General features: G+C 35.9%; 1 protein-coding gene across 1 annotated transcript in view; it reads right to left on the bottom strand.

Annotated features, from left to right (window-relative positions):
- Positions 1-2,112: 2,112 nt before the first annotated feature.
- The window catches only part of LOC140883469 (uncharacterized), a 28,844-nt gene continuing 16,237 nt past the window's right edge, over positions 2,113-14,719 (bottom strand). The window contains exons 9-11 of the mRNA XM_073289946.1: positions 4,159-4,227; positions 3,212-3,268; positions 2,113-2,511 (exon numbers count right to left, since the gene is read on the bottom strand). Of these exons, the coding sequence (XP_073146047.1) occupies positions 2,425-2,511; positions 3,212-3,268; positions 4,159-4,227 (213 nt within the window). The 3' untranslated portion in view covers positions 2,113-2,424. The remainder of the gene's footprint in view (positions 2,512-3,211; positions 3,269-4,158; positions 4,228-14,719) is intronic.

Genomic DNA, 14,719 nt, shown 5'->3' with positions numbered 1-14,719 from the left:
GAGACTGCATCCAGTATGATGTGTATAATGACCCGCGCCATGATCATCAACTAATCAGAAGCTTAAGCATGCATTTAACTCAATCACCCACACCAAAAATATCAAGATCGCATTTAAATTTCACACATTCGACATATATAGTTTATTGTTAGCATAAAAATTATTGATAATTATAATATTAGAAAAGACCAATTCAAAATATTTAAACTCCACGTACCAAAAAATCAAATTACAATTTCACGATCCCTTATTTAACAGAATTATTTAACATATAATATAATATTCTCGGAGGGAGGCCAATGTTCTTTTTTCTTTTTTCCCCGATTCAAAACTTCATGGGAAACTGAGGCAATGAGGGCATGCAAATGAAGATTTTCCGTACGAAATGATATATTTCTTTAGGTTCATATAAAATGATATTTTCATTTCTAAATTGATGTAAAGAATTTTCTAGGTGGTTTGACACACTCTTTGGTCCTCACAAGTATGAAACATTAAATCTATATCCTAAATTTGGGAAAAATCCCGGTTCAGTCCTAAATATTTGGACATATTTCTGGTTCAGTCCTAAATATTTGAATGTTCCCAGTTTAGTCCATAATGTTTTTCAAAAATTCCCGGTTCAGTCCTAAATGTTTTTATGTTCCCGATTTGGTCCCAAATGTTTTAAAATTTTGTCGGTTCAGTCCTAAATGTTTTACGTTCCAGATTTTGTCCTAAATATTTTCCAATAGTTCTCGATTTGGTACTTTCATCTACAAACGAAGCGTGATAAAAAAAAACTTACAAACAAAAGGCAAAGTTAAATAAAATAGAAGCTAATAATAATAATAATAATAATAATAATAATAATAATAATAATAAATGAACAAGAATTTCTTTCAAATGAAAATATAATATAAATTATGCAAAATAAAATTATAGAATAAAAAACAATTGAACCGTACAATCTTATAGTTAAAAACATTATCAATCACAAACAAATAAACAAATATTTTAGCAAATAACTAGTATTACTTATTTCACAAAATATTTGAAATTTTCATCAAATTTTTCAAGAAAAGAATACTTATGGTTAACCGTTAACAATTGAGAAAATATAATGAAGTATTTGACCATCATTGAAGTAGTGATATGCAATTAAGTTTTATTTAATAATAAATTTTTTTCAAATAGTATTTTTTAAATTATAAAAAGAGTTTTAAAAAGATATATATCTTTTTCCAACTTTCAAATTTTTTTTTAAATGTGCAAGCATCATGAATGAGAATATAACAAAATTAATAGAAATGTGAAATAACATCATTAAATTTTAATTCCTCAAGTTTCGTTTATTTTATTTAAGTTTTTATTTTGTAGCAACATGAATTTAATATTTTTATTTTGAACATTGTGTAAAATTGATTTAAATTTGCATTAAAACTCTAATAAATTTGTGTTTTATTTACAACTTGTTTAATGTTAAATATATAATAAATAATATAAAACTCAATTATAAATGATATAAAACTACGCTATGTTAATTTTAACACACAAGTAGATAGAAGGATCAAACCGGGAATTTTTTAAAAATATTTAGCACGAAATCGGCAATGTAAAAATATTTAAGACTGAAACGAAAACTTTTGGAAAATTTTAAGACCAAACCGGGAACATATAAACATATAGGATTGAACCGAAAACTTTTGAAAAAGATTTAGGACCAAACCGGTAACATCCAATCATTTAAGACTGAACCGAAAATATGTCCAAACATTTAGGACTGAACCGGGATTTTGCCCCCTAAATTTAGTACATATTTTTTATTTTCTAAAAAATCTATGACATATTTAATAATGATATAATTTATTAAAATTTGATATATATATTTTTTAAAACAATTAAAATTTGATATCTGAAATCACTAATTGTACACGTACACATTATCACAAGTAATAGTTGAATCTCAGTGGATCTTACTTTCAAAATATGAAGAGATTCAGACAAATAAAAATTAATTACTATTTCTAAAATCTAAACTCTTATTTTTGCGAACCAATCAATTTTAACGTAATCACCAAAATGCAGAATCAATCCACTGCATCCACTGCTGCTTTTTGAAGCATAAATGCAACGATGCGATACATCTTTATTCAAGCATTTGAATAATAAATCTTGGATAGCATCCAAACGATTTAAAGGATTTGGCACAAAAGATATCCTCAACTTTATGTGCAAAGTTCCTTTACTAAACAGAGAAAATTATGCAGGGCGAGTCGGGCGACGCCAATCTGAAGAGATCAATCTAAAAACTTGATAGAAAAGGACTAAAGGTGCTATACTTTTAACTTCTAAAAAATTTATGCAAATTATTTGCATCCCGATCTGAGATATTCGTAAACGACACAACGTGAGAAGTAAAGAATGCTCATCACCAAGTGACAACTACAGTTTGATTCGCCCACAAAGTCGCCAGTATGCACCTTGGTGGAAAAGTGATTTCTCAAACACCCATATATCACGTACAAGAACCTGGAGAAAGTGGAAAAGAATGGAAGCATCAAAGTATAATCTGAGAAGATACGCTGTTAGTTATCATGTAGGTACAACTACTCTGAATAGGCTAAACTTGTGAAACTATATTTGGTATATTAAACCAGAACTTGAGCTGTCAATCCCCACTAACCAAGTTGATTCTTGCTCAACTAGTATTTTTCCAAAGATGATCGCGTCAAGAAACTTTTAGCATGGCACCTGGGGTCCATATGACATGATATAAGAATTCAAGTACAATGTGAAATTTGCCAAGCACTTCCCAATCTATCCATGTGCATGGGGCATTATAACACCAACTTAAATAATATATTATTTTGCAAATTGAAAGGCGTGAATTCGCTTCAGAATAGAGGTGGGGAAGAAAAGATAAGGACGTTAATCCCACCAGATTTTACGGATTCGTGTTAGGTAGTGGAAATAGATATTCATACAGAATTATGGAGAAAGTGTTCAGGACAGTATATTTATAAAGTTTCATTTCAGATAATATCTGGGTCTAGAGACCAGGTTTGGTGTCATCGCACATCCATGTACATTGTACAAGGTTTTGATGGGTTCCTACCCACTTAATTGCGTGGTATGATTCATTTGATGTGAACGCAAGCAAGACGAATGTCCTAAAAATAAGGAGAGACTACGCAAGTGTACAGGTAAAGATTGGAGCATTATGACCTACCTCCTTGTCTTTGTTACCAGCAACGACAGCTCCACTGACGTCATAAGCCTCAAACTTCTGCAAATACATTAACCACAGAAAAGTAACCTAATGAACAGAAAATACAAATGTACCAGTATAAACGCCAATTACTAGATTATCAAACTAGACAAACAACAAGCCACAAAGCGCCACCCAGAAGACACCTTTCTAAGGAAAATAAGCCCCAAAGAAAGTTCCACTTAAGGCCTTGATTGTTTTGAGGCTAATATAATTCTAAGTATTGCCAGAACAACTTTTCCTCCCATCTACAACAACTATAAAACGCATCCCACAGTGTTCTCAGATTTGTACACATCATAGTCTTCAAATAATCTTAAATTTTGAAACGAGAAAAAAATAAGAGACAAACAAGACATCAAACAATCTAACATACACCAATAGAAGCTGAAGAATAAACATTTCACAGTTCGGACCCCACACACACAATGCTAGTTAAAGCATGCAAAAACAGCCATGTAGCAAGACATAAAAAAAAAATCAAGCAAAATCGTTGTTCTTCTACTTTAAATATGCAAATAAATGGTTGAGATACATATAGAACAAAAAACTGAATCATTACGGATGGTAAATTCACTCAAGTTCAAGCGCACAATTTTGTTGTTCTATCACATATGAATGACGCACATGAGTACAGTTGTTCATCAAAAAATAATTTGATACCTAGCCTTACATCATATAGCAAGGAATATTGAACATTGAGAACACTATACTGTGACTAAAGCATTCCACTTCTCGGAATTTTAGAGAAGTATTAAATCACAGCATGTACATAATATTCAATTGTTAAACATGGTTAGATGCTGACGGCTCAAGTCGTAGCAGCAACATCATGCGCATATTCACATATAGAGTTGACTGCCGACAAACAAAACAATCTACAAAGAAACAGCAATACCCAAATTTACCTGTTTGCTAAGAAATTCAAGAGTAAGCTGTACAAACACCTTACTGAGGTCATTTTTGTCAACACCAATCTGCAAAAGACAGATAGTTCTTAATGGCTCATAAAATAGACAGAAGACATGGTTATCCGATAAACTCCATTATATAAGTTAGGCAAGTCATGGATGATGGATCCATCAATGTTAGTTAAATAAAATATCAATCCATATGAAAAAGTTGGGAAAAAGATGAATCTTCTTGAGGCACTCAAGACATTTTAATGAAATAGAGTATTTGTCCATGTGAAAAAAAGCCATTGTCCAATAGATATTATTGAAAATAAGATATTATTTTATTATCTAATACGTAGTAGTTAGGATAATAGTTGGTTTGTATTAATTTTAAATTCAGAAGTTGATTAGATTTCTTAGATAGACTGCAACTGTTTTAGGGCTTTAGAGATAGACTTTTTCCCATAAATACTCCATGTAATTCGTGTTTTATTGAATAAAATCTGACTTTAAGCCTTAAATACATTCTAATATAAACGATAGGGAAAATTGCTTTTTTGGTCTGGTATGTTTGTCTCTTTGCGATTTCGGTAATCTATGTTATCGGATTTCAGTTTTAGTCCGCTATCTTTGTTTATTTTTGGTAATTTTAGTCATTTTTTCGATGTGGCGCTAATGTGACATCAATGCAGCACTGATGTGGAAGTGACGTGTATGGTGTCACATCAGCATTTTCTATGAAAAAGGATTACTAGGACTGAAACTGAAATCTAAAAACATAAAGGACTAAAATCACATAGTGACGATTACCGGATCAAAACTGCAATTTTCCATAGACCACGTGGTATCAGATAACTAGGACGCTGTTAGGGAGACCTATTCTTGCAAAGAGAACACTGCTGCAAATCTCTGAATAGGAGTCTACTTCATGACTTGAAATAGGGAGATGTTCATGTCACCACCTATTTCACAACGCTCACTCGCTACTGGTAACAACAGATTTGTTTGACGCCTTTAACTGGGAATTGCCCAGATGATGAGGCCTGATACGAGGGCATTGTTGAGAAGAATAGAGTGTTTGAATTTTTGTCTTAAGCCTCAATTCGATGAGGCTGGTGGATGAATTATCGGAATCAAGCCACTGCCCAGTATTCGCATAGCCTTCTCTGCTGTTAGCCATAAGGAAAGTCGACGAAAATTAATGTTGGGCTCCAATTCTCCGTCTTCACAGGTGGAAACTTCGGCCCTAGCTTCCCATCGTGTGCCCCCTCGTGCAATAATGATTCTACAGTGGCTGCCGGTGAGCATAATTTCCAGCCCTCCAACAATACACGCCAAGAGCGGCCATGGTGTGACAAATGCAAAAAAACCCAATCACTCTGGACACATGTTGGAGGATTCATGGCAAACCAGCTAACTGGAGGCCATCTCGCGACAGACGCATGAACCTTGACCCACAACCTTTCAGTAAGGAACAACTCGATGTGCTTCATAAATATTTTGGCCCTTCCATCAGCAAATCCATCGATTATTGGAGCGGGAAATGTTGCATATCAAGGTACTTTCTCAACAGCTTTATTGTCTAAACAAATTTTATCCAACTATTGGTTTGTAGATCCGGTGCTTCGGAACACATGACTGGGAACTTGAAGCTCTAGCACTCCTACAGCCCTTGCCTAGGTACTCACTCAGTTCGAACTGCCAATAGGTCTTGCTCAAAAGTATTCAGTTGAGGAACGGTGCAGTTTTCTAAGGATTTTCCTTGAATTCAGTTTTATGTGTGCCTGAAATTGATTCAATCTTTTGTTAGTAAATTAAATAGAGATCTTAAAGTGTACCACAAAGTACATAAATGATTTGTGTTTTCCAAGGTTCAGCATCGGGGAGGACGATTGCCAGTGCTAACTATTGTGCAGGCCTCTATCTCCTGAAGATGACTTTTCCTCCAGAATCAACCCAAGGATCATGATTGTTCTTTGCTTTCTAGTTCAGATTTTCATTCTAATAAAGATGGTGCAATCCTGTTAGGATACTGTCGGTTAGGTCACACAAATATTTTGTACCTTGAGACAGTTTTTCCATCTTTATTTATTAATAATTAATAATTAATAATAATACTTACTCTCAATTATTTCAGTGTGATGTTTGTCAATTGTCTAAGCACAGATGCGGCACTTTTTTCTCCTCAGTCATATAAACCTTTCCAGCCATTTGCACTTGTTCATAGCGATATTTGGGGCCCCTCAAAAGTCAAAAAACATTATGGGTTCATGTTGGTTCCTCCTATTTGTTGACGATTATACAAGACTTTCGTTAGTATTTTGATGAAAGACAAATCTGAAACAGGTTAGCTATTCAAAAAATTTAATGTCATGGTCAAAACTCAATTTCTACATTCAAGTTTTGAAATCAGATAGAGCACGAGATTTTACTTCAATCCTAACTCAAATGAGTACCTTCAAACCCATGGTATAGTTCACTAGAGCTCATGTGTTGATACACCCCAATATAATGGTGTTTTAAGCGTAAGAACCGTCAATCACTTGACGTGGCTAGATCGCTTCATTTTACACACAATGTCTCTAATTTTTGGGGTGACGGCCTCAGTGCAACCTATCTTATCAATAGGATGCACCCTTGTGTCCTTAACCACAACACACTCATCCAAACACTCCTTGCTTCACACCCCATCTCTCATCTTCTCCATATCATTCCCCTCAAAAATTTTGGCTGCTCTGCCTTTGTCCACATTCATCAACACAGACGGGGAAAACATGAACCACAAGCCATTAAATGTATCTTTCTTGGATTCTCTCCTAACCAAAAAAGATATAAATGCTATTCTCCGATCACGGGAAAAACCTTGTTCAGTTCCAAATGTTTGGATCTTTTCCAGTTTAGTCCCAAATGTTCTAACATTCCTAATTTAGTCTTAAATGTTTCAAGATTTGACCAATTAAAACCTTCAAGCCAAAATTTTTAAAAAATTCCCTAAATACCCTTGATATATAAAATTTACATATATATTAAGAAAAGATGCCTGAAAATGGTATCAGAGCCTAGGTGTTTTTATTTTAGACATATAAAATTATTATTATTCTGTAATTTATTTGGCAGAGGAGATTTTTCTCAAATCAGGGATCCGAACATATGTTCAAGATTTTTTATTTTCAGGATTTATTTCAAACTTTTAGAATATTTTAAAGAAGAAAATCTAAGGTTAGATACAAGAAAGAGTGGAAAGCCCGTCAGAATACTAAGATATATTATGATTCAAAGTCATAAATTCTTAGAAATTATTCTAGATTTATGTAAGATCTAAGGAGATGTTAGATAAATTCAAAAGACATTACAAAATTATGGCAACCAGCTATATTATGTACCACAACAAATTGAGGATATCCTAAAAAACCAAGAAGGAATTCTGAAAACTTTAAAGGATAAGTGATATACTTAATTATGAAACCATAATAATTAAAAAAGTTTTACAACTAAAACAACATATTCTGAGTATCATCCAACTCTACGTCACTATCTTCATCAAGACTATCTATGGTTGGAAAAGTTTTACTATTAAAGTTTGTTGAAGCCACTACACAATGATTTTCAGGATCCATATCATTCTCTTCCTCATCAATAAGACTCAATCTTGCTTGTTTTTGTGGACATAAAAGCCTTCCTTACCTTCGACCCTCGTAATGCTCAGCCTTGAAATCATATAGGTTTCATCTTCACATTTGAAATCAGCTCAGGAAAGTTTCGATTCTGAATCGACTCTATGTTTACTTTGCATGAGGAATTCTGAATTGGCTCAAGTGCTTGGATGTGGGAATTGACTTCTACGTACAAGTTGTAGATTATATTAATTTATGGGCTTTTTTCTTTTGGCCCAGAAAGTGTGCGCTATTCACAGAAAAGTGTAATAGCTCACGCTTTTTGGGCCAAGGCACGCCTCTCTGGCAAATAGTGTGCGTTATTTGTGTAAATCGCAAAAGACTGAGCTCTATATAGCGCTCAACGTAAAAATTGTGCTATTGCGCGCTTTTTAAAACACTGGTTCTCAGATGCAGAGGCAGCAAGATAACATCACGGAAAATGAATTCTTTGCGGTGAAAAAGGTCTTTGAAATTGGTCATTATTCATACCTGCTAAGAAATTTACACAAAGCTAGATTATTACTATGGCAAGATTTGTCAAAATTATATTATTCATATTGTTATTATGAGATAACATGAAAATATTCTTGCAGATTTCTTAACAAGGGGTAGACAGTGTTGATATCAATGTCATCATGAAAATGCAGAGGCAAGAGAACACATTGAAATGCTTCAAAACGAGTTCAATAACTTGCCCTAAATGCAGAAGTGGCGGGTAGGCTACAACAAGTGGATGATAGAACTGTCTCTGATCGAATCACATGATGCATACACACTTATGCACAGTTATGGTCTGTGTTACAACAACCGATCCTCTAGCTTATTCAGAAACCACTGGTTTCCCAAATGAGAGTTTTCAAGTACAAGACTCTATACTTGGGAGCAGGGGATTCAAGTACCCCAAGCACAAGCACTAAGTCGGGATCATTTTCGGATGAGTCGACCCAAGCAAAAATTGAGGCTCCATATCCTTGTCTCGAACCATCAAGTCAACTCTTCGGACAGCAGGTATTAGAAGCGAGCGCCTCCATGCGCCTCGCTTCAAGGCGACAGGCACTCGCTTCTGCGCTTCATAGAAGCGGGGCAGATTTTAATTTTTTTTTCTTTTGCAGACTTAAAAGCGCACATTCAAAGTGCAATTTTAAGTCTGATGGGCCCTTAATTTATAAAACCCACACTTTTAAAAAAGAAAAAACCACCAAAAACCCAATAATCCCTCTCAAAACTTTATGACACACAGCCTCGCCCTTCAACTCTGCGACTCTGCCCCTGCTGCCGCCTCGCCTCTGCCGTCGCCGCCTCGCCACCGCAGCGCCGCCCCTTCCGTGCTACTGCCTTTCTCTTTGCTGCCCAAATAGGTAAACCCTAATTTTATGAATTTTTATAAATTGTGTTAGTGTGTTTTGTTTTTTTTTAATCAAAACTTTGTTATGGTTATTTATTTTTTCGGTGATTATAACCATGTCACAATCAAACACAACAATTCCGTCGGGTCGAAAAGATATTTCTTGGAATTATGCAACTCTTCGGGATCCTAAAAATCCAAATAATGTGTGTTGCTGTTTTTGTGGTAAAGTAACGAATGGTGGAATTTATCGGCACAAATTACATTTAGTTGGGGGCAATAGAAATGTGAAAGAGTGTCCAAAAGTACCGGAGCATGTTAAGGAAGAGATCAAAGAATTCATTAAAAAAAAGAGCAGTTTGAAGAATCAAATTGATGATATTCCTCACTTAGATGATATTGTTAATTTGGAGGATGATGAAGATGAAGATGATCTTCAAACTAAAAGGAAAGGGAAGCGACCAATCGGTTCAAGTGGGCTTGGGCCTACGGCACAAGGGAAAAAGAGTAAACAAACAGGGCCTATTGATCTTTATTTTGCGAAAGATGTAAAAGAATGTCAGACAAAGGCGTGGGAAAAATAAAGGCCAATATGATGAGAATAAGAAGAAATTAAGAGAAGATGCGGTCCAGAAATTTGCTACGTGGATGCATGATGCTGGAATTCCTTTCAATGCTGCTAAATATGATTCTTTGCAGCCTTGTATTGATGCTATTGGGACTTTTGGAGTGGGAATGAAACCTCCATCGTATCATGAAGTAAGGGTTAAGTATTTGAAGAGTGAGTTGACAAATACAAACATGTTTCTCAAATCCCACGAAGAAGATCATGCTAAGTATGGGTGCACGATCATGGCAGATGGGTGGACGGATAAAAAAGGTAGAAGTCTGATAAATTTCTTGGTAAATGGGCCTAAGGGAACCGTATTTGTAAAATCGGTAGATGCTTGAAGTTATTCTCACACTGCTGACAAAATGTACGAGTTACTTTCCAGATTTGTGAATCGAATTGGAGAAAAGAATGTGGTTCAGGTTGTAACAGATAATGCAAGCTGCAATGTCAAAGCAGATAATTTTATAAAATTTAAATCCTGTTTTAATTCTGATTTTTTAAATTTTAAATCCTGTATGAGTTACTTTCTAGATTTAAATCCTGTTTTAATTCTGATTTTTAAAATTTAATAATTTTTATCAGGTCGTCTTTTGGAAAACAATTTTCCGCACTTGTATTGGACTCCATGTGCAGCACATTGCTTAGATTTGATGCTTGAGGAAATATTCAAAATTCCTCATTTCAAAAAATTGCATGAAAGGGCATTGATGGTGAATGGTTATATTTACAATAGACCACAGTTATTGAGCATGATGAGGGAGTTTACCGGGCAGAGAGACATGATAAGAACCGCAAAGACTCGTTTCGCAACCGCTTTTTTGACTTTAAAGCGGTTTCAAGTGCATCAAGCAAATTTGAGAAAGATATTTACATCAGAAAAGTGGGCAACAAGTCGATATTTTAAAGAGGCGGCTGGGAAACGTGTTGCAGAAGTGATAATGATGCCTTCTTTTTGGAAATCTACAGTTTTTGTGTTGAAAGTTGGCGGCTCATTGGTGAAAGTATTGAGGCTAATAGACGGTGAAAAAAGATCCCCTATGGGTTACATCTATGAGGCCATGGATAGAACCAAAGAAGCTATCGCCGTATCATTTAATAAGAATGAAGAGAGATATCGTGGTATTTTTGAAATAATTGACAAAAGATGGGATACTCAACTCCATCATCCTTTGCATGCGGCGGGATATTTCTTGAATCCCGAGTTTTTTTACTCCAATCCTGACATAGAAAATGATGAAGAAGTGTTGGAGGGTTTGTACAAATACATAGCTAGATTGGTGCGAGGTGAAGATTTGCAAGATAAGATCACAAATCAATTGGAGAAATACAAAAATGCAGAAGGACTTTTTGGTTTACCTATGGCTATCAGACAAAGAGCTTCAAAACCACCAGGTAAATAATATTTAGTGCAATACCCATGTTTGTTTCTCAAGCATTAGTCATTACAAACTTTGGATCGTAAGAAATTTAATCTTATATGTTTTTGTGTTTCAACTTTCAAGCTGATTAGTGGTCCTCTTATGGTGCATCAACACCTGAGTTGAAATCATTTGCAATGAAGATTTTGTATCTCACATGTTCTTCTTCAGGCTGCGAACGTAATTGGAGTGTATTTGAACATGTAAGTTTGAAGTGTTTTTAATACTCTTAAAATTTCAGATTATAGAATATGAAATTTCACTTCTTAGTTCTAATTTTTTGGCAGATACATTCTAAAAAAAAAAATAGGTTGTCTCAACAACGATTGAAAGATTTGTTATACATCAAATACAACAGAGCATTGAAGCGGAGATATGTCATGCGAGATAAGATCGATCCTATTTCTTTGTCAGAAATAGATGATTGTAATGAATGGTTGTTGGGAAAGTTGGATGACAGTGATAAAGACAACGAGGATAATGATTTTGTCTTTGAAGATGATGATTTGCGTTGGAGTGATGTAGCACAAGCGGCTGGGGTTGGTGAAAGTGCATATGGCTTTCGATCTAGAAATGCATCGAGTTCAAAAGGAGCATCATCATCAATTTCAGCAAAGAAAAAGCAATCTTTAGCTCGAACTAGACTTGCTGATGAAGAAGAGGAGCTGAACATTTATTATGAAACTGAAGAAGAAGAAGAAGACACCGATGGATACAAATCAAGCGATGGGGCTGATGTCGTAGATTTGGAGAATGAAGATGACTATTATGATATTTGATGTTTTATCTATTATATTTGCTGATTTGCAAAGATTCTTGATTTTTTTTTAATTATTTTGATAATATTTTGTTTATTGCGCTTTTTTCCGCAAAGCGTGCACTTCGCTTTGCGCTTTAAGCCCCAAGGCACGTGAGCGCTTTTTTGCGCCTCACGCTTTTGACAACTATGCCAGCAATAATGTAAAGAGTCATCCACAAGTTTGAAGTCTGGATTTCAAATTCGAGAGAGACTCCTATAAATACCAAGCAAAAGGAAGACGATGACATCATTTTTCTTCAAAATAAAATTGTAATATTTTTTTTCAAGTTTATGTGTTGCATTTTCCGCTACCATAAGTAGCTAAACCAGTAATCTCCTCCTCTACAGGGTTACTATTGTAATAATTTTAGTATGTCTGAATAAAATTCCAGGCTTTTGCCCCTCTCATGGGAATTTCATTTACAAATTAAGTCTACTACTATACGTCTTGAGGTAGGAAACGAGAAAAGGCTGTGTTAAGTGTTGTTGAAGGAATCCGTGACAGGACCCATCGGTTGCAATTGTGGTTAGACTGCGAGGAACAATCTGTAAAATCCGGTGAATACAACCCGACGACATTTTGATCAAAAAGTCACAAGACTTGGTTTATTTTACGGAAGCGTGATGGGCTGAATAAAAAAAAGAAAAAGAAAAAGTAAATAAAAACAGAAAACAAGGATAAAATGAGAATTTACACTAAATTGGGCCATTAAAAAAAAGGGACTAATTGGAGAATATACCTAAACAAAGAAGACTAAATTGGGAGTTACCCCTCCGATCACTCGAAAATTTTACGTGTCCATAGATGCAACATTCTTCAAGAACATGTCTTTTATCCCAAATGCTTTAATTCAGGGGGAGCATATATCCGGATCTCAAAATTGGGAAGACATCGCACCCACCTTTCCACAGTTAGAACCACACAATTCCAGACCTTCTCCTGCACCAGTTCCAGTAACCAACAATACTACTCAACCCACACAGATTGATCCAGAAGAATTTACAGTACGTGCAAAACCACCGATCTACCATTGCATGTTTATTTTCGAAGGAAACAGCATCCAAAAGAGAGCCAACAGCTACCTGTACAATGCCAGCCTCACCACAACTCCTCTGAGTCAAAATCCATCGAAAACACTCCAGGTACTACTGATTCTGATTGTGCGTCTTCTGCAACTGAGCATATTGACCCTAATCATAGGCCCATTACATTGAGGAAAGGAGTTAGCAGCCACTGTTGGGTGATGAGACAGGTATGTCGGGTTATAATTTCCTTGGGCTTGAGCAAGATAGTAACATTTTATGGGATGAAGGGAAGGCGCGGTGGTGACTGTCTTTTCAAGATGGGAGTCAATAAGGCGGCACTCACGCAGCTAGAGGGGAGTAGGCAGAGTGCGGGGGTTATTAGTTCTTTTAAGAGGCCAAGAGTGAAATGCGGATGTGAGAAAGGCTTGTGTCAAAAGTGATCTATTTGTGTTACATGAAGATTTGCAATTGGAATATTAGAGGATGAGGATCAGGGAAACGAAGGGGAATTATTCGAGCAGTTTTACGTAAGGAGAGACCGGATGTTGTTCTCCAAGAAATTAAACGAGCGGCGGTGGACAGAAGATTTATTGCCAACGAGTAAGTGTTGCTTCGATTCTTTGATCCATGAATTGGAGTTATGCCATCCGCCTTCGGTGAATGCTAAATTCACTTGGTCGAACTTGAGGGCATCCCCTACTTGTTGTAGATTAGACAGATTCTTTTTTCTGACAGGGTGGACGGAGATTTATCATTTCCCATAGACAAACAGTATTACCTCATATTACTTCGGACATTTTCCCAGTTATACTGGATACGACGAAGGTCAAGTGGGGTCCAGTTCCTTTCCATGAAAGTTTTAAATCAGCTGCATTATCTTGGTTGAACATCGTAGATTCCCAGGTTTGGGAGGGTTATATGTTCATGTGGAAACTTGAAACAATCAAGAACGATCCCAGGAAATGAAACAAGGATGTCTTTGGGTTAGTGGAACTGTGGAAGTAAAATTGATGGAATTGCAAGAAAAAAAATCGAAGATTGGATGAGAGAGAGTGAGGGGTTGGGTTCCGAAGAGGTGGGTCTCGAAAGAAAGGAAGTTAGATGTGAAGTAGAGCAGTTATTATGTCGGAGGAATCAGATTAGCAATCGAAAGGCGAAGGTGAATGGGGTGAAATAAGGGGATCACAACACCAAGTTCTTTCGTTCTCTCTTGAATCATTGGATGAATAGGGCTTTGTTGGGGAAATGGTGGTGGAGGTTTCCTGTTGAAAATGAGCCGTTGGGGAAGAAGGTCATTAGGAGTAAGTACGGGTTACAGGATATGGTTGGAATGCTGGTTTGGCAAGGAATGTTACGTTCCGGAACCCATGGAAGTTTATTTCTAGATCTTACCCAGCTTTTCACTCTCTAGGGAGGACACTGGTTAAAGGGGTATCAAAGTTAGGTTTTGGGAAGATAGATGGCGGGGGATTGTTTATTTTAGGATTTGTATCCATCTCTTTTCCAGATTTCTTCGGCACATAATATGCCTATTTCTCATTTTGTGGCATGTGACAATTCGTTGAGTACCTTCCCCCATTCATGGGATTTTCATTCACGGAGAGATTTGAGGGACCATGAAATAGTTGAGTTGAGCGCATTGTTAGGAGATTCAAGGGTTAGATTGATTGATGGGGTTGACGATACTAGAGTGTGGGGTGGGGATTATTCAGGTCT

The sequence above is a fragment of the Henckelia pumila genome, chromosome 2, assembly GCF_033568475.1.
Source record: "Henckelia pumila isolate YLH828 chromosome 2, ASM3356847v2, whole genome shotgun sequence".
Taxonomy (NCBI): domain Eukaryota; kingdom Viridiplantae; phylum Streptophyta; class Magnoliopsida; order Lamiales; family Gesneriaceae; genus Henckelia; species Henckelia pumila.
This window is presented reverse-complemented; position numbering and strand designations above follow the sequence as displayed.